At 38.0% G+C, this 25,868-nt stretch overlaps 1 protein-coding gene across 1 annotated transcript; it reads left to right on the top strand.

Moving 5' to 3' along the window:
• The first annotated feature begins 3,096 nt into the window (after positions 1 to 3,096).
• CDKL3 (cyclin dependent kinase like 3) lies at positions 3,097 to 24,231 on the top strand. Its single transcript, XM_068959360.1, has 11 exons — positions 3,097 to 3,576; positions 5,460 to 5,654; positions 6,350 to 6,528; positions 7,895 to 8,007; positions 9,446 to 9,585; positions 12,651 to 12,739; positions 15,694 to 15,838; positions 18,383 to 18,711; positions 19,434 to 19,524; positions 20,202 to 20,364; positions 20,732 to 24,231. The coding sequence occupies exons 1-11, from the start codon at positions 3,412 to 3,414 to the stop codon at positions 20,983 to 20,985; spliced, it is 1,863 nt and encodes a 620-aa protein (XP_068815461.1). The 5' UTR covers positions 3,097 to 3,411; the 3' UTR covers positions 20,986 to 24,231.
• The last annotated feature ends 1,637 nt before the right edge of the window (positions 24,232 to 25,868 follow it).

Here is a 25,868-nt window from a genome sequence, read left to right as displayed (position 1 = left end):
AATAAATACTGTCTTCATCCTTTTACCCATTTGTTTTGCCTTCGGCTATGCACGTGCTTGAGAGCATTGACCTTAGCTTTAATATAGCACAAAAGCTAGTTAACTGCTTTTCACTCGAGCACATGCTAAACCAGCGCTTCAGCAGCCTCACTGACAAGGGTTACAGGCTGACCAGAGCACTGCTCTGAATCGGTACCTCACTGTTAAGGCAGAGATTTTATCCTGCCAAGACTTAAGCTTTGAACATGTTTTAATCCATTGTCCCACCTCAGTGAAGACATTAAGATGCTTAAAGTGAGATATACGTATAACAATTCACAAAACAAAGGCCTGATATTACAAGGGAGCAAGCGAGTTTTAAAGAGGGCTAGTAATAAGAAACTCCTATTGGGCTGGCTAGTCCGTCATTTCCCACTCATTAAAACAGTATTATTTCCTGCACCAGTGAGAGATGCTTCATGACAAGCAGTCTCTTCTCCTAAGTTTTCCTCCCTTGCCCATCACATATATGCTTTAATTTTGCTGCTAGTCCTCTAGCTTCAAGCAGTTTATATTTAGCATCAGTTAATTCATAAGGGAGATGGGAGACTAAAAAACAAGTACAAGCTTGGACCTGTATAAATCATTAACATAGATTTAACAACATTCATTATTTCCACTATTAACATGCCCTTCACCACAATTGCCCAGACACAGCAGCAAAAGCATCCTCTACCCAAAGGGCAGTTCTTTATTCTTTGAAGCCCAAGTCACCCTCAACACACAGGCACCCCTCAACTCGCATTCAGGCTTCCCCTTCAGGGCAACATTCGTTAACTGCACAGAGAACCCTCTATCAGACAAAAAATGTTAATCCTGAAATCCTAAATAGTTTTCACCTGGCTCAGGAAATTTTTCACCAACATCTCCTCACCAGCAATAGTATTTCTTCTCCTCTGACACCCTTGCAGAATGGCACAAGAAACGAAAGGTCACAACAGCTTCCTTGAAGCGCTCCTCTTTCACTCCTTTATTGAGTGTAGGAATTAGCCAAGACCTTACCACTCAGCCCTTGCCAAGCCCATACTCCTTCTCTTAAGATACATGCATCAGGCCAACCCCAGGCCCTTGCACAGCAGCACAGGGAAGTTCAGCCACCGTTTGGGTTGGGTCAGCAGCTTGCAGCCTGAAGCACGTCTGAGCGCACTGAATTCACGCAGCAGAGGGCACTGATAAGCTTTCCAGTTCTGCACTGTCAAAACAGATGGGTGGGTCACAAATCATACAAAACAGGATTGTCTCACATGCATAGACAGGATCTAATTAAGTTTTTCCTTTTTGAATCTGGTCTCATGATTAAACACCTGTGATGATTAGTTTTATTAGCAAATGCAAAGCTTCCATATTTTTCCCTTGTGAAGATCCAGCTGCAATTTGTTTTGTTGATCATATAGCATATGTAGGTTTTAAAATCAAATTAAGTATAACCCAAGTTCATTTTAAAAACGAACAGTTTGGAAAATAACAGTGAAACAAGGTATCTGCCTTTGCATTTGTTAAGACAGTCCATCCTCCTAGAAACTTAATTTTTTTTTTTTATGGTCACTCTCTCTGATGCTGCAGTGCCCCTCTGGGAAGATTTACCATTAACACTGTCCAAACCCCAGGATCTAAAATTAGGGAAATGAATAAACCAAGTCATCCGTTAGAATTTGCTTTTGTTCTTACTCATTACACTAGTAGCTGAGGAGCTACCTTCAGAGGTGCCAAACACACTGGTCAGGAGACACCATTCTTGTTCCCAAAGCATTCACTAATAAAGATGTAACCCATTAGGGCCTGTGGCATAGTAGTAACTGACTTGCGCACCCACAGCCCCAAGACAAGAATGAGTAAGTAGTGTCAAAGTAAGAAAAAAAATCAAGTGGGTTATTTAATCCACAAAGCAGTAGAGGTAGAAACAAACTCCAGCCTCTGAACCCCTATAACTTACTGACGGAGGGGTGCAACTCCATCATACCCTGATTGCCGACCCTGCCTTTCAGGATTTTTGAACCTCGGCTTGCCTGTTACTCCAATCCTACTTCATTATTCAAAATTCCGGGAAAAATACCAGATTCAGGATAAATCCTTGTGTGGCCCTACTCAGGGCATCCTCTTCTTTTGACAGTAAACTACTGGTAACTATTCTTCAAACACATTTTAGTTAGGTGTGCACCCTTCTTAAATAAATAGTTGTTCTAATACTATTTGAATACAAAGTTACTTCAGAGCATACCACCTAGAAAAGCAAGAAGCATGACTGAAAAAAAAAAAAAATACAGACACCAAGGGATCCCACACCTGCCTCCATCTATCCGCTAAACCACCTACGCGATGAAGGAGGCTGCGTGTAATACTTGCTCTGGGTGACTCCGCTCCAGGCTGCCTCCCCTGCTCGGCCTCCAGGGGCTCAGCGCGCCCGCCCGCCCGCTCCAACGCTCTTCCGGAGACCTAGAGGAGTTAACTCAACTTTTACTCAGACTTGGTAAAAAACCGAAGTGGAGAGAGAGGTTTTTTTGCCGCTTGGGGGAGCGGCAGTTACCCCTTTTACCCGCTACGGCGTTGTTAAATACACTCAATCCCCTGCTGCCAACCCCCGGCAACGCCAAGACCACCGCGTCCAACTGATTAATACGCGACCAGCTTGTGGAGAGCGGAAAACGACCGTCCCGCGCCCGTTAAATCCGGCTGTGAGGAGAGACGCCGCCAACCGCCCCTCAGCGCCGCCCCGCCCCCGCCCCGCGGAGCGCGCCGACGTCAGCGCGGCGGCGCGGCGCGGGCGGCCGTTGCCATGGCGAGGCGGCTGCCTTGGTTCAGCGGCGGTTTAGCGGCGCCCGCGGGGAGCCGTTACGGCCGTTAGGGCCGTTGGGCGCTGGTGCCGCCGCGCGGGCGGGCGGGCGGTCGGGTCGGGTCGGGCCGCCGCTTCCCCGCACGTCGGTCGGCGCCCGCGGGCGTTTTCAAGCCCCGGCCGGTTGCCGTGCCTCCGAAGGCCGTGGCGGCGGTATAATAACACAGTCCTTCCTCTGTTGCGCTGCTCGTACCTGCTTGCTCTAGAGGATGAGGGGTTTGTTTATTTAGCTTTTATTCCTCCTCTTTAGCCCACCTTTAGTTAAAGCTGGGGTCTGTAGACGTCTCTAGGAGCGTGCGCGAGTGCGAAGTTGAGCTCTTGACTGTCACCATGTGTATATGGCTTAAAAAAAAAAAAAAGCTGAAGGCTTGGGAGGCTTCACCTCAAGGGCTTGCAGAGATGTTCGGGAAAGGGAAGTGACCGCTGTCTTCAGGGGTTACCCCTCTTGAAATGTTGCCTTTGCATGCGTGTTTAAGGAGTCGTGCGTACCTTGAACTGATTCAAACTTTTGTCTTTCTATGAAGAAATAAGAACCAGCGAAGATGGAGATGTACGAGGTCCTTGACAAAGTGGGAGAGGGCAGTTACGGAACAGTAGTGAAGTGCCGACACAAGGACACGGGACAGACAGTGGCCATTAAAATATTATATGAGAAATCAGGAAAGCATATTAACAAAACTGCGATGAGAGAAGTAAAGTTTCTACAGGTTTGTTCCGTTAAATATGTAAAACAAATGGGAAATGGCTTGAAAACGAGAGCTGCATCATTAACAGAGTACGTGGTTGCTTTTAGGCTGCTTCGTGCACAAAATAGCGTGAAAGATTTAAGGTTTTTTTGCTTCTGAAATACTTTCCTGCCAAATTAAAATGAATAGCTAAAGAAAACTTCAAATTTGAAGACAAAGTTCTGAAATGTTGTTGAAAACTGGAAAACTTGTCTGCACTCTTCTGTGCCTGGTAATCCGTCCCTGGCATCTCATCTGAAGGCACCTGAACTTAAACAAAACATGTTGACCTTTCCTACTCTTCTATATTTGTAAATCTACATGCTCAATACAAAATTTGTAACTTGTTTAATAGCTGGTTGCTCGTTGCACTTGATGGTCACTGACTTCCCATGTGACCTCCAGTAAGAAGTGCGTGTTCTCTGTGAGATGGAGCCTCAGCTCCATCAGGCCACTTGAGAGAGAAAGTGGGAAAGGCAGAAGGGCTACTGTTTGTGCTCCTTTAAATCAGAGGTCAGTTTTGCTGTTTAAATTGCACACTGCTCTAGCTTCCCCAGGTGGCCTTTTTTGTCAGCTGTGGATTACATCACTTTGCTTTGGCTCTCTTCCCAGGATACTCAATGCACATTGGCCACAAAAGGGGTGGTGTATTTATTATACCAGTTCTCTGTTATCCGTAAACAGAAGAGGGATTATCTACAAATATTTCCTTACAGAGATGTTATAGCATTGCTGTACTGCAATGGGGAGATTTCCTTTCAAAGTTCATTGGTTCGTTGGAGTCTAGACCTATGTCCATGAAGGTTCTGCAAGAATTTTAGTATAAATATATATCACGTTTGATTTTCCTCCTAGCCAAAGGTACCTAACTCTAAACTAGCCTGTCCTGGTTGTATTGAGCTTCTGCAAAGTGTAGAGCCAGGAACAATAATTTATAGTCAAATTACAGGGTTACAAACTGTGATTCTCCATTTTATAATATGTATTCAGCCCCACTTTCGCTCTTTGTTGCAATGGGACACATTTTAAAAATTCAGTTCTTATCAATTTTTAATTAGGCATAATGGCACGTTTTGCCATAATGGTGCTTCAACTTCTCTTCTGGTTAGTCTAAGTAGTGGCCCTAGCTCTAAATGTGATCTGATTTCATAGACCTCAGTGGCATTAATGAGACTTGACACCGCTGATGACGTAGGTTTCAATTTTTTTTAAGTAATGGTAATTAAAGACAGATTTGTTGTACTGAGTTAATAAAACTGCTTCAAAATATCAAGATAGTAATGTAAAAACAAATAGTTCATGGAGCTGCTTCCGAAATGGTACATGTTTTCAATGTGATTCTTCTAATATGTTACTTCTTGCCTACAATTTAGTAATATAAATAAAGTACCTACACAAAGGTATTTTTAAGCTGATGAGAAGAACAGCTGCTCATTTCAGTGCTGTATTTCTGTTTACCATCTCTGCAGGTGATAGCAGTTTTTGGCTCGACGTTAATAATCTCGCACAAAAGTGAAGAAAAAGCTTTCTGGATATTGTACCATCAAAGAAACAGTGTTTATGGGTTTCTTAATTTCTGTGTAATGTGATTCTAAAATATAGCCAGTTATAGCAACACATTTTGCTCAGTCAGTAGAAGGTGTTAGTTCAGAGCCTGGAGATGTATTGTCAAAAATGAATCTGCGAGTATGTTGAAACACTGGAGGAAGGCTGAAGGAAAGGAAACAAAGACTTGTAGCACATTTTCAAAATAATGTAAAGCTTTAAGTAAAGGATAGTCCTTGTTATGCATTTCTAAAGAGAAAGCCTATCCAAATTGAAATAAAAAGCCATGGTAGACAGTGCTTTTCCTCTTTTACCAACAGCAATTTCATCATGAGAATATGGTCAACCTGATTGACGTATTTAGGCAGAAAAAAAGAATTCACTTGGTGTTTGAATTTGTTGATCATACAGTTTTAGATGAGCTCCAGCGTTATTGCTGTGGATTGGATAAGAAAAGGCTTAAAAAGTACCTCTTCCAGATACTACGAGCAGTCGAGTATCTCCACAACAATAATGTAAGTACTTACTTGAAAGATTGAACATAAAATAAAATGGTGTTATAGCCTTCAGATCACCCTTCTTATTTTCTGTAGGGCTTTGTCATGCAGATATTGACAGTATTAATTCTTTGTTGAGACACAAGTTTTGTTTCTTAATAATAGTTTAGGCACTTCCAGTTGGCTTGAAATGATCTGCAAAATTAAAACAATATAGTAAAGAGACAATTGGCTAGATGACCAGTATAGTATTTGGGCTCTGTGGTGATTGGACCCATCTCTGAAATGCTGAAGAGCTAAATGTACTTAGTGCTCTAATTTTTGATCCAGTCTGTTTTGTTATTCTCAGTTAATCAACTGCCTTTTTAACGGTCTTCTCTGATGTTGCAGTATTTCACAGTAGCTTGCTTGTCCTCCTTCTTTGTATTGTCTCATTTCTCTTAACCACTTTTGTTTTGTCCTGCTGTGGAAAGGTAGGGTGTTGTGCAGAAATCGTATTTACCTGCTCTCATCACCTACGTTAAACAGTTGCTATTTGCAGTAGTATCCGCACATGGATGACTTTGGAAAATTAGGGCACTCTGTGCCTTCCAGGATCAGTTCTGAAGTAGCAGGAGGATTTTTTTCAGCCTTTTTTTTTTTTTTGGACTGAACAATAAGGAACAAAACCTGTTCCTTATTAGATTGATTTGTTTTCTTTTTTCTTTCTTCAGGTTATACATCGTGATATCAAACCTGAGAATATTTTGGTATCACAAAGTGGAATTACTAAACTCTGTGATTTTGGTTTTGCTCGAACATTAGCTACCCCTGGTGATGTTTATACAGAGTATGTGGCTACGCGATGGTACAGGGCTCCTGAACTGGTTTTAAAAGACCGGACGTATGGAAAGTATGTGGGTTTTTTGTTTTGTTTTGCTTTTCGGTACCTCTTATTCAGTTGATATAGAAGAAGCATTCTTATCACATGGACTTTTGCATACAATATAACATTAAAAAAAGGGAAATAATCATATAAAATCTAAATAAAAATTTGTGTCTGCAGTGCATCTACATATAAGGTCTAAGATGGATTCCATTACACTCTGGCTCCAGATACAGTGAAATCGATGAAAAGTTTAAATACAATGCTGTTTTGTATAGATCAAACAGATTATTCATAATTTTCATAAGTCTCTAGAATAAGGTAATTAGTTAAAGCAGGGCTAGTCAAATAGCAAACTAATTTGAACTGAGCTGCAAGTACATTTTGTAGGGGCAGAGCTGGAGGCAGCACCCTGTTAGGCAAAGGCTGCCACATGGATTGCAGCAAAAGTTAACTGAGTAGCCTTGCTTTGAATTGTTATTTTACCAAAATTGTCATCAGCTTTCATCAGCTCAGGCTTTTTTTTTTTTTTTTCCCCCTCTAACTTGAGATAACCATAGGAACTAAGACGCAAGAACTTTTTAAAATGTAATATCACATCCTAATTAAGGAAACGTTTAATTCATAATACATTCCATTACAGTGACAGGAATCAAAGGCATGTTTGCAGAGCAGTCTCGTTTGTTTTACTAAGGCTACATTAAGAGTACACTTTATTCTAGCAATATAAGTTCATAACTACCATACTTGTTTATCTTGTGGTTATTTAAAAAAAAAATCAAATTAAAAAGAGAACGGAATATGTTTGTATGCAGGTAATAGGTGGAGCAACCAGTGGGACAGAGAGATGCAGACTTTCCAAGGAATACATTGGATTAGCCCTGTCTCTTTTTTACCTGCCTGCTGTCCTTGTCAGGTCATCAGAGGATATATAGTCTTACAGTCTGCTGTCTCTGAGTGGCTTAATTTCTGGGAAGCAGGACATGAGGACTGATCTACATTATTGCTAGTTAACCTGTGCCTGCTTGCTCTGCAGATGGTTTTTACATGGTATCTATACGATAAGTGGCTGTTGTTGCCGAACCGCTGTGATTCTCAGTGAAGAAGGGTTACCTGAAAAGCTATAAAGAACAGTGCAGTAGAAGATACTGTAAAACTTAAAAGGTTCGCGCTTTCTGAGATGTAGCATACATGGTTGACAACATGGTAACTTGGAAGTGTTAGGGGTTTTTTCCCAAGTGTGTCATTCTTGCGAAGTATTTTATTTTGTATTTTATAATATTTATTGTTTGAGAAATACTGAAATTGTTTCTAAATATTTCTTTTAAATATAACTTCTCTTCATTTTTAAGTCTCCCTGTTGCTGAGAACCTTATTCCTTTTCTGATCCTAGACCTATTGACATCTGGGCTCTAGGTTGCATGATGATTGAGATGGCAACTGGAAATCCCTATTTACGTAGCAGTTCTGACCTAGATTTACTTCATAAAATTGTAACTAAAGTAGGTGAGTATTACTGTTGTGTAAATCAGACGGTATTTAAGGAAAAGCTTTTATACATAATATTAATTTAATGGCTGCATAATCTGTGAATGTAGATTCCTATGCAGCTCATTGAAGGATCAGGTTTAAGTAAGCATTTATATTTTTTTCTAATATAGTCCTGCTGGTAGGACGGATAATGACTTTCGTGAAAAAACTCTTCACTTGGGAAAGCTGTTATTTTCCATGCATACTTTCTAGCACATGTGCTGTATTTGAGTGATAAAGAATAGGCGGACAAAGGGTAGCCTGGAGTTAGCAAGATGTTACTATCCATACCAAACCGTCGTCGTCATTTAAAAGTTAGTTTAAGTTGTCTGTATGTAAGCTTTACCTGTGGGTTGTTGAACACCTTGATATCTCCTGAATTGACTGCTGTTATCTAAATAACATGGTGAATTACCTTAAGAAATACAGAAGGTGTACAGCTATATAGACAAGTTCCTTATTTCTATACTTTATCACACTAGCTCCTTATAATAACAGTTAAATGTGAAATGTAGACAGGCAATTTTTAGCTGTTGGCCTGTAGTTCCATGGATGGGTCTCGGTGCGACACTGAAACTGTACTCATGCAAGTTCTTTGCACAATCAGTGTCACCACAGCACCGTTTTAAATGTTTCTTAGACATAGCCAACAAAATATCTGATAACAAAATCATCCACTGAAAGTAGTTTAGTAGAGACTGACTGAAGTTGTTTTTAAGACAAATTATTTTGCGTTGCTTGTGACATATTACTTTAAAGTATCCCAATTAACGTACAAATTGTACTATATGAACAACATCTTTCTCATATGGAAAATCTACAAGGATTTTATAATAACAACTGTGTTGGCTGATGGTTTAAAGAGAGCATGCAGGATTTATTTTTCTCTCTTGCACAGAGGTCTAAACTTGCAGCAGCAAAAATTCTGGTTTTGTCCATTATAATATTAAGGAATTATCTGGAGGAGGTTTGGGATTATAAAGAAAGTGATAATTCCATTCTGTATGTTCTCTGTCATGTTGTTAGATAACGATTAATAATAATAGTATATTGCCGTTATTATTTTGGTAATGTGAATTACAAACGTAGAAGTAAATATCTTTTTCGTAAGCTGGAATCATTTCTTTTTCTCAAACCTCAAATATAGTTTATAGGGCAGTATGAGTCAGCTAGAAGGACCTGCTTTTATGTAGCCTTTGTCATTGAAAGAAGAAGTTAGAGAGAAATACAGCCATGTTGCATGGCTGAATATATTTCAGGCTTGAAAGCTGCAGGCTTTTTGATGAGAGATTTTTTAAAAAATATATTTTAGCCATCTCCATGTGAATAGTAGAATAAGATTACAGCGTATAATCTTTATATTTGTTTTAACCAGCTAATTTATTATCTATTCATAATGTATTTTTCTTTTCAGGCAGTTTGACACCTCATCTTCAGAGTATTTTTTTAAGAAGTTCAGTTTTTTCAGGGATGGTACTTCCTGAAGTCCAGCATCCTAAAAATGCAAGGAAAAAGTATCCCCAGCTCACTGGCTTGCTGGCAGATATGGTTCATGTACGTTAGATGAGGCCTGAGTATCAAACTTGATGATAATTATAACTTGCGACTGTGTATAATTGGTAACATCACTGACAAGATGAAGTACCCTTTATCTAACATGTAGTGATTGCAATCCATGTTAGTCTGTCTAAATCTGGAACATAAATCTGTTCTGGGGTGTGCAGCTTCTCTACCCAGCTGCTGTCCCTGAACATCATTCCAGAGAAGAGTTATCCTATGATTTGCAGGAGTCCTTTCCATTTTATAGAGTGAATTTCAGTCTGTTAGGCTGGCACTTCAACAGACAGCAAGGTTCAGGGTGCAAGAAATACATGCATCCAAAAGCACTTGATTTAAGATGAGTGAATATTTCAGTACTTGTACTAAGTTTGAAAAAAATAGTGTAACTTGTCAAAATTAAATATGCTTTTTCCTATCAGTACAGCTGAATATGTGAATTCCTCTGTGTGCGTTATGCTAATTAACCTGCTAGATGGCATTTCCTATTGGACTCTCCATTCAGTTATGCTCTTTATCCTTAACTCATATGAGTGGTTCAGTCAGTTTAATTGGGAATGTCCACGCATCCAGAATGTGGACCGTTAGAGAGGTTGGGATTTTCAGAAGTGCCAAGGAGATTCTGGAGAACAAGTGTCGGTTCCATTTTCGTAAGCATTTAAGCTAATTTAAATTCACTAATGTTATCATTACTGTATTCACTGAAACGCAGTTGCAGACAGTAATGGTTTAAAAAAAAAAAAAAAAAAGGTTTGTGTTCTGTTCAGTCCTTGAATCTTGTTTCCTGAAGTCAGTGAGAACAGGAACGGACTTAGGTTTTACCGTTCCCAGTAAGAAAAATCAAAAATTCAATAGTCAGTCAATTTACTGTCATACAAAGATTTGAGAAAGAGCAGATGGAGGCGGAATAATCTAATTGTGGTGAATTTTCTTTCTCGGTACGTTATTCTGTCTCTTTTTGACAGCATACCTAAAATGTATTCTTCCATGTAGAGAGCTTGTTCATTAAGCCTTAAAGAAATGTTAAGTGAAAAGCTTCTTTACAAATCCATAATGGTAGTGGTGATACCAGGCATTTCTAATAATCTATTAACGTTACGAAAATTTGAACAAAAGCTGTGAAGTACTTTGTTTAATAAAGAGTAGTGGAGCTTTCACTTAGCAGGGTTTCTAACTAATAATTCTTTCTTTGGCAATAGAAAATAACTGTTGCTTTCAGAGAAATGAAAGATCTCATTCATGCATTGGGGACTGGGAAAATGAAGGACTAGCAGCCAAGATTTCCCCCAGTGGCTGAATTACAACATTAACAAAAGGGATGACTGCACAAGTTGAAGTGGACAGTGTTACAGTTTTATTCCTTCCTTTTCTCTCTAGTTCTCTTATGTCTTTGAAATCTCTCACAGTTCTAGTGAGAAATCTGTTTAAACCTCTCACAAGAAGTCATTGATTTTGCTGATGATGGTTTGATGAGGATTTATTTTATAAACTAGTTTGTCTTACTGAGTGGTTTGGATATCTTTCAGATTTTCTGTGCTTAAGAGAAATCACACAGCGAAAGCGTAAAGGAACGCTATAAAGTGGCCCACCTCAAAACTGGCCGTCATCGTCATCCAGCTGTGGTAGCTGGAAGCAAAGAATGGAAATGGAGGGATGGAGAATGTCCTTTCAGAATTAGGACATGTTTTTTGATAGAGGAAGTTGATCACTTCCTATGCGTTTAGAAGGGTATTAACCCATCTATTTCAGACATTGATTTATTTAAGTGAGAGGAAACTGCTTTCCCCCTAAGAGTCAATGGAGAGAAGCTAGGGACTCTCAGAAAATGCTTCAGATCACCCTATCAGGCAGTAATTAAAATCTTAAATCAGATATTCTGAATTGCTTATCGAAGAACCTCTATTTCTATGGGTATAGGGATCCTTCCTTTTTCACCTGGACCTTTTAAGTTAACAAGTTAAAAACAGGCAGTCTTAAAGTTAGGCAGTATCTCTCAGTTATGGAAAAAAATTAATTTATGAATGTGATACAGAGTGGATATAGTGATGTAAGATCTGGAAACACTGATGGCAGGGTATCTAAGTCCACGTGAACTGTTAGCTGACTCGTCTACTGGTTGCAAAACTGTTGTATCTTCTAATACGCTCTGAGAAGTCTTAATGTGTTGGAGGGAGAATTTGAAGTCATAAATACTATTTTTTCCTAAATAGCAAAAAGATCTAAGTTGATAACTTTATGGTAGCTTTCCCTTGTCTGTTTCCTATTCCGTGCTCAACAATTGCAAGACTGTGAGGACTTCAGACTCTGTTTGTGCATATGAATAATATCCACAGAAGTTTATGGGACAGGGTAGCACATGTAAGTCCCAGAAATGGAACAGAATATCCAAATAAGGGGAGTTAAATGCAATTTGGAAATAAAGAGGTAGGGACAGATTGTTGGCCACTGAGGAAAAAGAGGCAGCATGGGAGTTTAAAGAATCCTGGGTCGATGTATATTTGCCATGGCTACTCTGATATTCCATTCATAACCCCTATCCTCACAAATTAGAGGAGTATTTTGGGACAGTCCTTGGCCAGCAGAGTGTTCCTGTAGGGAATAGTCTCGCCAGTATAATTTAGAGAAAACTCTAGGGCCCTTACCTACCCTAGAATTGGGAGCTAAAATAATAATTCACCTTCCACCCACCCTCAAATTCAGTAAGATGAGCCAAAAAAAAAAGTGAACTAGGTTACACAGCAGTAGAATAGGATCTAGAAATCCTAGATGTTACTGAAATAGGTGTGATGACAAAAAATGATGAGATAATTTAAGTAGAGGACAGAAATGGTGAATATCACCAGATGGAAAGGTTATTTATAATGTAATGATATGAAGTTTTGAAATGAATATATAGGAACTTACAGCTATGCACACCCTAATGTACTAGTATCCCCTGTAGATTGCCAACGGATGTTAGTTTATTACTACACTTGATAATAAACAATATTGCTTACATTATAGCATACTATTTGTCATTATGAAATAATTTCTTCTAAAGTAATCTTCCTGATATTTTACAGGCTTGTTTACAAATAAACCCTGATGATAGGATCTCTTGCTCAGATTTGCTGAGGCATGACTATTTTACTAGGGATGGATTTATTGAAAAGTAAGCATTTTATTAGTCACTAGAATATAAGAAGCTATAATTTCAGAATTTAGACATTTTTGAAGGCTCTGTAATAAGGAAATACATGATTCGCAAGTATGTAAGTTTTTTTTTTTAGAAATTTTTGAATCTTTAAGACAAATTATTTCTTTGTAGATCTTCACTGTCATAAAGAATCGAAGATACTCCAGTTGTTCAAGAAAAAAATTGTGTTTTATTAAGTACCTGTGCAGTAGGACTGTTCAAATTCATCAGATGCAATGTGTAGAATAATGCAGGATTTGACTCCTGCTATTCTGTCAACAAAAAACAGCAAAGTAGAGGTATTCATAGGAACCCGTATGTCCCAAAAGGTTCCCAAAAGAGGTCTTAGAAAAAGTTCTCTAAGATCACCCAAAAAACGTTCATTATCTGTTCTCCCATGCGTACAAGAGTGGATTCAGAGACTCTGGCCAAGTCTTCCCCATGTTGAGCCTGGTCCTCAAGAGGCATGAATTTCAGCACTGCAGTAGAACAGCACTGTTCTGGTCTTTTGCTTCTAATATTATCTCTGCAAATTTTGTTTAGGTCATATGAATTATAATTTACAACAAAGAGCCTTAGATAAAATGAAAATGTGCAATTTTTTTTTGTTTTTTTTGGTAACGGTTTTAGATATTTCTGGTAAAGTATCACATATAAACTTGTAACAATTATTATATTTAAGCTACTATTTTTACATTTTTGTTACATGCAACTGTTTCTATTGCAGCACAGCTGTTGTTCAAAAAAATTAGAAAATCTAGAAACATATTTCAGATAGAAGTATGTATTTAGCTCCACATTCAGCTAGAACACTGATACCATAAAATTATAGAGAGCTTTCAGCCCCACCTTTTATTAAGGTTGCCCAACGCTGCTTTTTATAATGCTCCTATTTCCAGCTTTTGCCATACTTTATAAATGCTTGGTATGAAACTTTGAACTCAAAATATCTATCTCAAACTGTATATTTCCAGAAGGATTCCATCCAGAAAAATACAGCCTTTTCAAAGCAAAAGGCTAGAGGAAAATACAATGTTACCCAGATTGAAATTTGCTAGTAACTTTTGATTTGTGTGTGTTATCCTGAAGAACGGGAATCTGAGCCTTATTCACAGTTCCTGCAAAAACTAAACAGGTTACTTAAATGAAAAATTTCTTGCATGGTCAGTCTCTTTTTTTGGCTTCTGGAATTGAGATTGTTGAGCAGATTTTCACAAGTGCTGAGAACTCAGAAATACAACTGGAGTCAATAAGGTATGCAATTAAAAACCGAAATCCTGTATAGTCCTAAGTACTTGACGTTTCTAGGACATCAGCTTCTCAAGTGGGCACATGGCATTAACGAACCCTGTTTACAGCTACACTACGTGCTTCTGTTCCTTTTTGTAAAAGTGATAATAACGGCACTTGCTGCTTAACAAACTGCTACTCCGTTCATTAATGATATATTCATTAATGCTTGTGAAGAATTTGTGCACTCCATTGATAAGTATCACTTTGTAATAACTGTTTGTAGAGTTACAATTTGCGGAGTGAGGGAAAATCACGGCATAGGATCACACTGACTAATGAAGATAAAACTGCATGCTGCCACTCCGATGGAAGCTGTCCCATGCTCTGAATAAAACAAACTGCTTAGTCAAAATAGCATATAGTATGCAATCATCTTATAATGCATGCAGAGAGGACAATAGATTATGGTTGCTTAGGAAATAAATATTTCTAATGTTTAATTTGCTGAATGCTTGGCTTTACCACAAAAAAGTTTTTTAAAAAAATCCCCCACTTTGTAAACTACTTTTAAACATATTTACTTAACATTACTCGTCTCAACATATTGAGAGCATCATAGTGTGATCCGTATTAAGCATGGTTTTGGAGTGATTTGTCTAAAAATTACTATTAGCTTCATCTGAACCTTGCCTTCTTGTGTTCTGCTAGCTAGCCAGTAGGTGTGGCTATAGAGCCTGGTCTTGTGGCCTTTGAAATACATGGGATTTCTTTCATCCGTCTGTACAGCAACCATTTCTAACAAGGATATGATGGTGTATGCTCTCTTTCATCCTCAGGAATCCCAGGCTGTGTTCAGAAGCTGTAACTGCAAACTCAAGTGTCTGTTAGTATGTATAGCTGTCTTTTATATGGACATAGTGTAGGTATTTTTTTACTGCAAAGGACATGGAAGCTTTTGCAGGTTCTTTTTTGCTAATTTTTGACCAGTAAGGGAAAGTGTAGCTTGTAGCTTATCTTTGGTTTTGTTTTTTGTTTTATTCCGATAACCACACTTTTCAAAGCTGTCTTCTAGCGCTCAAAGTCCAAACTATAAAAATGAAGCATATCCTTAGCACAATATGATATTTTATAGTTAGAAATATTAAGTTACTAATTTGGACAATGGCTATATTAAATGCAATATAAAATCACTGTATAGAGACTAGATTTTTGTGAAATTCCCCCTTTCAGGCTTCATTTGACATTGTAGTAAAAGAGAACTGAAGCATAAACACGTTAAAGGGTGGCTAGTCATTCAGTGAATCGATCAAACTTCAAAGGCACTTTGTTTATACCTTGCTGTTTAGAGATAAATGAAACAGTCCATAATTTGTCAGCATCAACATTGAAACATCTCCTCTGAATAAAATTTGCATTATTACATCACTTTTTTGTAAGGAACAGCGTACTTATAAGTTTGTGTTTTTTTTTTAAAAAAAATTGTTTTAATGGCTAAGCATCAGTTGTGTGCTAGATACGTTGTTTATTGACAAGCTCTATTTTCACCATGTAGGCTTGGCATTATACTTGGAACTACTCGTGAGGTATTTGACACTCTGAGTTGTTAAATAATGGATTTAGTTTAGATGCTGACAGATTATTTCAAGATAAATTTTTCTTTAATGTAACTTAAAGACATATACCCTTTTTCTTAACAGATTCTTACCAGAACTGAAAGCTAAATTCTTACAAGAAGCAAAATTAAATTCTCTTATGAAACTCAGGAGGAATGTAGGACTACTAAAAGATGAAAAGAGAAGTGCTCGTGTTAATGCTTGTCTGAATGGCCCAGTGTTTAGGAAGGTGAGAACTGGTTTTCTTGAAATGTTTATTGCTGCAAAAAATTGTAATCTTAATTACAACACACAGTGTTATTAGATTAACTGTATGTCTTCATGCAGTTCAATCAAATCAGTGTCACTGCAGTGTAAAACTGCATGTTGCTTGATCTATTTTGGGAGACGGGTATTTCCAAAATCAAAATGAAGTTAACAAAGGTGCATTGGAACCAAGCACATGCTTATACGTTTTTATAGCAGGATGACAGGGTTATATGTTTAAACACTCTGCTGAACAAGAGACAACATATCTGAAGTAAGAATAAACGTGGTGGGGAAAAGTGCATGCAGGAACAAACTTCAAAGACTTCTTATCTTGCCGCTTTCCTACTATTCCTGATGGCTAGCCCACATACACCATTTCACACTGCTTGTGTTTTATAGGTGGTTTTAAACACCAGCACCAAAAGACTTTTTCATTAGTAAAAGAGTCTTCCTCCTAGGCGATGTGAAACATCTGTTGGTGCTCTGCACGTTATTACTTAATGTGTTGTCATAGCACCAGAACTGTGGCACTGTCTCAATGATACAGGTTCTGTATTTTCACCTGTTTCTGGAAAGTTCAAGAACCAGTTAACTGAGAAATTGATGGTGAGTGGTGCTCAAAAATACCACAAATAGGTAGGTGGCAGCGCTGATGTTATACAGAAAAGCTGACCATATTCTGGAAGAGTTTGAGAACAAAGCAGTCAGTGCTGTGATGGTGCAGATGGTCTGCACCAAGCTATTCTTGTGATGTGTTTCATAATTCCAGTCACGGTAATTCTGGGTAACTCCAGTCTCCACTGTGGAAAAGTAATAGAGCTATCATTAAAAATTTCAGACAAAAAAATGCTGTCTTAAAGAAACCCCTACCAGAAATCTGTTCAGTTTCCAGACATAAATTTAAAGTCCCTTTAGGTATTAACTGTGAATCTTATAACACACTTTGAGTCTGTTTTTTTTTTTTTAACCACACTATCTGTAACATTTTTTTTTCTATTTTTTATGTAGTCTGCAAAACAACCAAATAAAGAGGAGTTTATTGTACAGCAAGTGCTGTTAGACACTCAGAACGATTATTATTTTTCTCTAGTTGCTTTTGATTGTAGACATCTTAGTTATCACAGGAAACCATGCTCAAACAGCACTGTGGTTTTTAAGCTCATGAGAGGCCCCTTTAAAGAGTTCTTAGATCTATTTTCCCTTAACTGTGCTTTCTGAATATGGATAGATCCTTTAATTTCAGATTCCAAGTGCAATGTTAGAAGATAATGTTCAAATCAGCAGTGCATGCTGAGTTGTTACTTCATCTTTCCCAGGTCCCCATATGCTGCTTGGTGTACGCAAGCATTTTCTGAGCTTGCTTTTCTTTACATTCTGATCAGAAGTTAATGTCCCACTTTCTTTTGGACACTGCAGCAGGGAGTAGTGTTTTTTCCTGTCCTTCCTTTCTCTAGGGCCTAGCAAGAGTTAACAGAGAGAAAAATAACCATCCTAGGGCCTGGGGAAGGAAAACAACAAACCGTTAGAGGAGCTCTCAGTAGGGTGGAAGACACCAATAGGCCATGTGAAAGTTTCTCTTTTGCAAAACTGTGGTGGTGGTGGTGGTGGGGAGAATGACTGGCTTTTACTCCTGAATTGTTCCTTCTGCCTTTTCGAGTGATGGCAGGAGTAGCTTACTTTCCTAACCAGTTTATCCACCTGAAGGAAGTTTGCTTGGGGAACGTGAAATTTGTTGATGAGTTGAATAGGTATAGCATTTTGTGAGTTACAAGAAATAAAAGTTCTTATTCCACGTGGAAGGGCAGCTGGCTTGTCGGCAGCCCCCTGTCCTAGGTATACATGGTCTATTTGGCCTCTGTTCTTCAGTCCAGCTTTCGACTGCTATACCCCTAATGGCACAAAACAAGACTGAAGACAAGGGGAATGTTAATGTAAATGAAGTCCTAACAGAATGCCAGACCTTCAGTTCAGAGATGTGGGAGTGTGACTTGTTTGCAGTGTCCCAGGATAGTACCCGGTCTGCACTGGTACAGCATTGCCTAGTAACCCCAGCTCCTGAAGAGAAAAAGTCTAGGAAAAGGAAATCAGTGTTTCTTATTAAACCACTCATTTGACACACACGTATATTTTTGTTCTTAATTCTGCGATACAAGTGGAGTTCTCTTTCGACATGTTGCAGCCAAATTTTCTAGTTCATTTTCTTATATTGGCACAATAATGTGAAGACATGTTAAAGTATTTTTGTTGTCTCGATATATTTGATGTTATTACATGAGGGTGGAATTAAAAAAAAAAAAAAGGCAAAAAAGCTCATTTACACCTACAATTCTAAGAAATGTTCTGTGATGGCAGTATAATAATAATAAAAACAAATGATGGTAATGTCCAATTTTGAGACACTTCACACTCATCTCAGGGTATCTCTTGGAGGAATACTTGGCCTCTTGTACGAATGAAAGCATGAAAGTACAAAGCAATATCTAATTTAGAGTGTATATCTATTTTGACATAGTGTTTGTTCTAGGATCTCATAAAGGACAAAAAATCAAGGAATCTAAGAGTAAAAGTTGCCAAAGTGAAAGGTGGGAAAAAAGCAATCCCAGGGATGGAAAAAACTAATCAGGAAGACGCAGATACTCAGCGTGCCGTTTTCTCACGGCTTGGTTTTCCTGAAGAGGCCAACCCTAACCTCTCTGATATGACTGCCTCTCTAAATGCTAGCAGTGACCTCCTCACCGTGATGGAGCATCCTGTGTCGACAGTGATTTGTTCAGCAATGCCACCTATCAATCCAACCTGCGGGAACCTTACTGCTGCAAACTTCAACTCATACTTGCCGATTTCTAATACAAGGTTAGCGTCTTTTGTGCTTCTCTTTAAATGAGACAGTTGATAGTTGTTGTAACTTAAAAAAATTAAAAGAAATGTGGATTCACCAGCTTTTTTTCACTAAATAATACTGTTTTCATTTTGCTAGGATTTTATATGTTGTTAGAGTTTGCCGTATGCTAGCTTTGGCAAAAGAAATCTGGTGCAGTCCATGCTGTCCCCTTTTTAATGTAGACACGCTCCCTTCTGGGATGGCTGGTCTTGGCATAATGGAGTTATTTTAGACTCGTTAAATAAATTAAGAGTAGAAACAAAAACCACCTTAGGCTGCGCTTTGCTGCTAAAATACTGTTTTTGCAGAAAATTATCTTTTCTTTACTCAGGCAGATTTGCAGGCAAAAGCAGCGTTATGAACCCTGATCATTATAATACCGTCTTTCCTGACGTTATCACAGTCCTTTTAAATTCCGTTTCTCACATGTAAATACGGTTCTTTTTTTCTACAATGCTCACTGGCATGTTGTTCAAAAAGCTACAACATTAGTTCACTACATTTCACGTGGTACCTCCTATATTAAATGCAAACTGTGACTGTTAAAGAGCGTTATTTGAAGCACGCATCTGTGTTCAAATCCCAAATATATGCCTCCAGCAACATGTATTGTTGTGAGGGGGCTTATGTAACCCTACTACTCAGCTCTTGAATGGCCAGCTACGCATATCGTAGTTGCATTTGTTTATCACAGGGCATCTGAAAAAACAAAGAAAATAAGTGCTTGGCAATCAGTGGGACAGATGGGAACTAGCACCAAACAGGAGGAAGAGTCTGTGCTTCAGGTATGCGTATTTTCTTTGTTTTCTTATTTCGATTGACATCCATTTGCAAGTTTTGAAATGTACCAGACTGACTTATTTCAGGAGATGCATGATGATCCTTGGAGCTTTTCTATTGGCAGTGACAGTTGTACCATGTTAGGTCCACCAAGAATGAAACTGTAGCCTAATAAAGCTGTTGAATTTTCACCCTGGACTTTACTGGAATTAGATATAGAAGAAATCTTTCCTCACTGGAGTTTTCTTGGAGTGAAAGTACCACGTTAGCTGCAGCTTCACTTTTTCGCATGAGCATGCTCTCTTTCCCTGAAGACCTCTCCTCTCTGCTTTTTACTATTTTTCACTTCCAGAACTAAGATGATGAACAATGCAGGGTAAGTAGTACCTCCATCCTTGTAGAGCTGTCTGCACACTGAGGAACAAGAGTTATGGCAGAACTCGTTATGATTTGGGAAGTCTTTAACGCTCTGGAGGTTCTCTCAAAGGTGTTAATTTATGGGGTAAGAGAGCTCTCGGCCTAGCGCTACAGAAGAGCGGGTCTAGGGCCCCCACTGAGATCTGAATTTTTAATATATTTTACTATGCTTAGCTGGCAGGAATCTTTAGAAAGTACAGTGGGAAAGCAGTAAGTAACAGGCATACCATACACCTCTTCAGACATATTATGATTTTTCATTTAGATTCAATCAGAAAAGGTCGCAGCATATGAACAAACTGCTCAGATTGATCAAACAGTGAGCGTGAACCAAAAGAAATGTGGTATTTCAAAATCTGAGAAAAAAGACATCCGCTTCCCGCAACTGCTGATAACATCACAACAAAAGGAGCTGAAAGGAATGGAAGGTAAGAAATTCTTATCGGTTTTGCAGGGGCACAAATCAGAAGCTAGTTCTAGCAGAGAAGTATTAATTTGAACTAAGACCTAAATAACCAATAAGTAGACTTGGTGGAAAATTCTTAGGAAAAAATATGCATCAGATCGGAAAGGATAAAAACTGCGCATGCATATGAGTTTTTAGGCTTCAGGAATATTTCTTATATATATATATTTGAAAGTTGGGATGAAATTTGAAGACAAATTATCTTTTAACTGAAAAATCTCTAAAATAGTTCAGCTGTTTCCAGATCAATCCATTTAGGCATAAAATTTGAAGATAAATGGAGAATGTAGAAAAAAGTCTAGAAATAACTATGCATCTCTTTGTAAAAGCTAAACAGGTAAAAACGCTGAAGAGGGAGGCAAAGAATTCTGAAGTATTTAAAATACCTTCTTTACTCAGTGTTGATCAATGTCAAGAAAAACAAGAGGTAAATGAGCACATTAGTGAAAAATATATGATGGTTTATAAAAATAGTTATTTAGAAGATGTAAGAGTCGGTCAGCTAACTTTCTTTTCTCCAATTGATTTTTCAGAATGTGGAAAAAACACACAAAATAAACTCAAGCAGTCTTTCCTGGAATAAGCAATGTGCCAGCATGTGAGACTGTAGAATCTTTGTAGAGTAAAATCTTTGTTCTTTTCTTAATCTTTGAGAAATTAATATGGCTGTTTAATGATGTATGGGATTTTATACGTTTGCTGTAGTAAATACGCACCCCACAGGGATAGTTTCAATGTGTTGATCATGAAACAACTGATAGTTACTTAAAAATGCGTATTTATATTAGCTCTTAAGCATCTGATTATATAGGTGTTTCTTGTCTAATTAGGAGCCGCTCCTAGCTGTCTACTCTTACACCTTTTACAGTAATATCTAAACATTATTTTAATCCTTAGACAAATATATTCTCTGGAGAGAGAAATTTACGTTAAAGGTATGTATGAATACAGACAAAACTTATATTTTAACATTAAAAAGCAAGATCAGGCTGTCTGCCTTTTTCTTGCAGTTACGCATAGTATTAACATACCATCAGTACTGCATGCTCAACTCATCCAAAAATGATGTGAGTAACAATTAGCTCAGCCTGTCCAAAGGTTCTGTTATTTATTTCTCTTGCAGATGATCACCCACTGTGTTGTTATAAATATGTTAAGGGAATGCTGGATTGAGTGTTCTAGCCAACATCTTTTTATGGTTTCTGAAAATAAAGTGAGCGAAGATTGTTCAGAAGCCATTTGTGATTGTGGAGTCAGCATTTGTTAAGCTGATTTACACTTGGAGTAATACTCAGTTTAAAAAAAAAAAAAAAAAAGGCCCATGGAGATTTCTTGAATTGGAACAGCCAAGAAGATTATTTTCAGTTCAGGTGTTAATATTTTATCATTTTAAAGGAAACCAGTTGCCAGGTAGACAGCATAATCCATAAATGCAGTTTGAACAGAAGACATTTTCTTATATATGAGACTTTAAGCAACGGACTTCTACAGTGCATGATTTCACAACTACCTCTGTTTCATAAGTTTTACAGCCCCATTAACAAAAAATAAAGCTAATGTGAAAAAGTCGGAAGGGACATTTTAGCCAAAAACTACTTTCAGTGTACTTTTACAGTGATGTTAGGAGGTGATAGAGGTAGTGGCCCACCATTACCCATGAAGCTCCTTTACTTTTACTTTTTAATTGCAGACTGTAGCTTGAGAAGCAGGATCTCAGGCATGAAGGATTACAAAATATTTATTTAGCATTACTTATTTAATATTAAGTACTTAGGCTCGGTATATTCACTGTGCAACTTACATTTAGACTTCAGAGGGTCTAATTTTATGTCTCTTTATTCTGTAAAGTTAGAAGCCATTTTTAGCTTTGGTGATAGCCTTTTATCCTAACTACTAAACATGTTTCATCTACAAGTTTATTTCAATTTTTTTTCACATCAAATATGTAGTACAGCCTGGTTAATGTTTCTTTTGGCAACAGTGGTAGCTTAAGCAGCCCGGAGTCGTGTTGTTTGTTTCCAGGCCCACATCTCTGCCTTAATTGTGACGGCATAATTGCATGTCAGCAGCCCAGTCAAGAACTCTATTTTGACTAAAATAATCTGACCAAAAATGGTTATTTTAAACTTGGATCACTTCCCTGCACAACAGCCTCACAAAGAGCTGGTGTCACAACCGAGCTATAGTGGCAGTGGGAGAATAGGGGCCGCTCACGCCAGGACTGTTGCCGAAAGGCATGTGCATAAAACTGCAGCCTTGGCTTTACAGACCAAAACGCTGTGCAATGACTTTGGTCTGTTCAGTATCTAAGGCAAAGAAAAAGAAAACGACATAGTCATTTTAACTGCGTTTCTACAATATCCATGACTAAATTAACGGAATAAACTATGAATTAACAACATGCTACAGGGATTGGTGTGTATATATATATCGATAACATATGAGAAATCTGCATAATAGTGTAAGATTAGGAAAGACATGCAAAAGTGCATTTACAGAAGGAAAAATCTACTTAGAGAATATAAACCAAAAAAACTCTCAGAAAATTAACAGGTATTTTTTAGTTATCTTGCTGTTTTCAGTTCCAGCCTTGTTTGATTATGGGCTTGCAGCAAGATAAAGAGTTACTCATTATGTTAACAGGTAGAGAAAGTTCAACGTAATTCAAGAGGTTAACAGTATCCTTGATTATTGGTATTCAGTGGGTGCCAACAATAAGGATAAGTTACCTGCAGAGGAGGGGCAAGAAGCCAGAATACCTAGCAGAGGCGAGCTGTTCCAGGATGCTTAACTGAAATCTATAGGAGTTTTGATTATATGGAAACTGTGTTACAGTCCTTCACAATACTGTATTTTTTTCAGAGAAGTAGTTTCTGCCCTATCATTCATTACATCCTGTGGTATTGCTAGGTGTCTGTAAACTGAAGAATTGAGCTGAGCAGCAAAGCGAATACAGTAAGCTAACTGGAACAGGCCATGAACAGTGAAGTCAGAAGCCTTTCTTTATCACAGAAATTAGGAAACATATTCCTGTTCTTATTGCTGAAACTTTTCCTATTTACTGTTGCATATTTAAAATTTGTCTTTAGCTTTCTTCTGATGTATTTTCCAGGTGGTCACTGGCGTTGCTAGGAGGCTGTTAAAACAGTACTTTGTAGATGAATTTGGGTTTACGTTTTTTCTGTTTCTTTTTTCTTCCCTGTTTATATGCTTTACAGTTTTATCTCTTTTTGCAATAGATTGATTACAGTATGTAGGAGGAGTTTCTTTGCTTCCTCCCACCCTGTCCATACAAACTGGTAAGTTCACAGCTTGAAATCTGTTAGGTGTTATAACTAGTGTTTTATCATGGTAAATGTTTTTAGTATATCCTTTTCCACAGTATGGAGAGGAAAAAAACTATTCTGCATCTATTGACGAATCCCTTGTCTTCATTCTTGTCAGTTAGGAAAAACTACAAACCACCTAAGATAGATAGATAGGAGGTGTTGGAAAGCTATGAAAAGCCTAGAAAGTAAAAGAAAGAAAAAGACTATATTAGTGTCTAAGTTCAAACAAATTTCTCTTCCTGGCTTTATAGCAAGCTGGCTACTTCAAAGTCTTGAAATATAAACAGAGTTTTAGATAACAAATTTCAAGGTAATAAAAAGTCAGACCATCAAAATTAGGATAATCTGTACCTGGCTTGATTTCTTCTTATTTCATCTTGCATGGTTTATTAAACCTAAACATAAGAATATGGGGGCTCATTCAGTTTTGCTGTCTGGCCTGTGATTTGCTGCCAACGTGTTATGCAGGAGGGATGCTCATGCTGTTGGAAGTTTAATAAAGTGTTGACTGACGTATACTAATTGTAACAGATGTTTTAATGGGTTATCTGAACTGAAGTATACATAGCACACACACATCGGTGTGAAAAAGCAATACCGGCCCTCTGCACAGAGCAGATTTACTATAGATAAACCTGTAATGACATCAGCTGGGTGTAACCAACAGTTTAGAATACTCCATAAATTTGTGTTTAAGTATTTATAAAGTGTATTCTACATACGGCTCTTCCTTACCAGCACTAAACTAGTACATCTCCATGTCCTATGGTCAAAGAGCAGGACAATCATAAGAGATTAAACTGAGATTTGGATGCTAGACTATTTTTAAAATCTCTTTTTCTACCTCTCCTAATGCCTTTCCCATACAATCTTATCTAAAAAAATTTATTTTGAGAGCTGGGAGTAAGTAGGGGGCTGAGGGCTTCATTTCATCGAATTCAGAAAAAGCTTACGTGGGCTAAGGGTTAGAGTTAGAACCGACAAAAGCAGGTTTCATTCACTGCATCCCAACTCAGAAGACAGAGGCGCGTACCTTGAAGATCTCAGAAAAGAAAAATGGTATTTACAAGGCTCAAAAAAATGTTGTGAAAGGGAGAAAGTAAACGCTCCAAGAATAAAGAGTAAAATATTTTCTATTTAAAGTGGCTTGATCTGGCACTAGCCTGGGAGACAATCCGGACTGTGTTCCTCCTTCCTTGCTGTGCTATTGGCTGAGGTGATATGGGTAAATAATCTTATTGCGGAACACTTCAGATTCCCATCTGTGAAGTGGTATTGACTTTCGCAAAGCCCACTGAGACCTACTGATGGAAAACGCTATGCCAGAGTTGGTAGTATGGTTTGACATTTTTCTCATAAAGGGAACTCTTTATTTGTGTGTCTTTCTTTTATTATTTGTCTTTGAACTCTTTTAGAAAGGTGCTAAGTTTGTTCAACTACAAGGTTTTACAAGGGTTGTCAGAGAAGACCTGATAATCAACTAATCTCTGCTGTTAAACGTTTTGCCCCCAGGAAATTAGTATTTTTTTGTCTGTGCGCTATTTGCCTCCCTTCACTCTGCAGAGCTAACAAATATAACGCCATTGAAATTGGAAATCACAACACAAGCGGGAACCTCCTGCAGGAGGACAGCGGAAAAAATAATGCCTCTCTGAGTAATATGGAAATAACTACCCTGTTCAGAAATATCTATTACACTTATTATTGCAGCTGTAGGGGCATGTTACAGATCACAGCACTGTGACCACAGCATACCAGCCATGGGCTTAACAACAGTATCTGGCAAATATAGACCAGTCATGCAACTCTAACGTTTTTGCTCTTTGCTATCTGCCTCATGGGTCTTTTCTGCTGAGGAACTGTTAAGTGTTTTATTGCATATGTGAATATGTAGATACGTATTTTGAAATAGAGTTGCTCAACTACAGAAATGTATTTTCCAAATAAAACAATTGATTTTATGTATAAGACACTATTTGTGTTAGACAAAGTATACCTTACATCAAGCATTATTCTGAAGTGTTGCAAACACATTTCGTTTCAGGTTGGTTGTGGGAGGGCAAATTCTGATAGTAGAAGTTGTATTTCTTAAACCTCCGTTCAACAGTATTCTTTTAAATCTAATGCAGAAAGAGTA

Source organism: Struthio camelus, chromosome 13 (assembly GCF_040807025.1).
Source record: "Struthio camelus isolate bStrCam1 chromosome 13, bStrCam1.hap1, whole genome shotgun sequence".
In the NCBI taxonomy this organism is placed as follows: Eukaryota; Metazoa; Chordata; class Aves; order Struthioniformes; family Struthionidae; genus Struthio; species Struthio camelus.
Note: the sequence above shows the minus strand (reverse complement) of the source record. Positions and strands in the feature narration are given on the sequence as shown.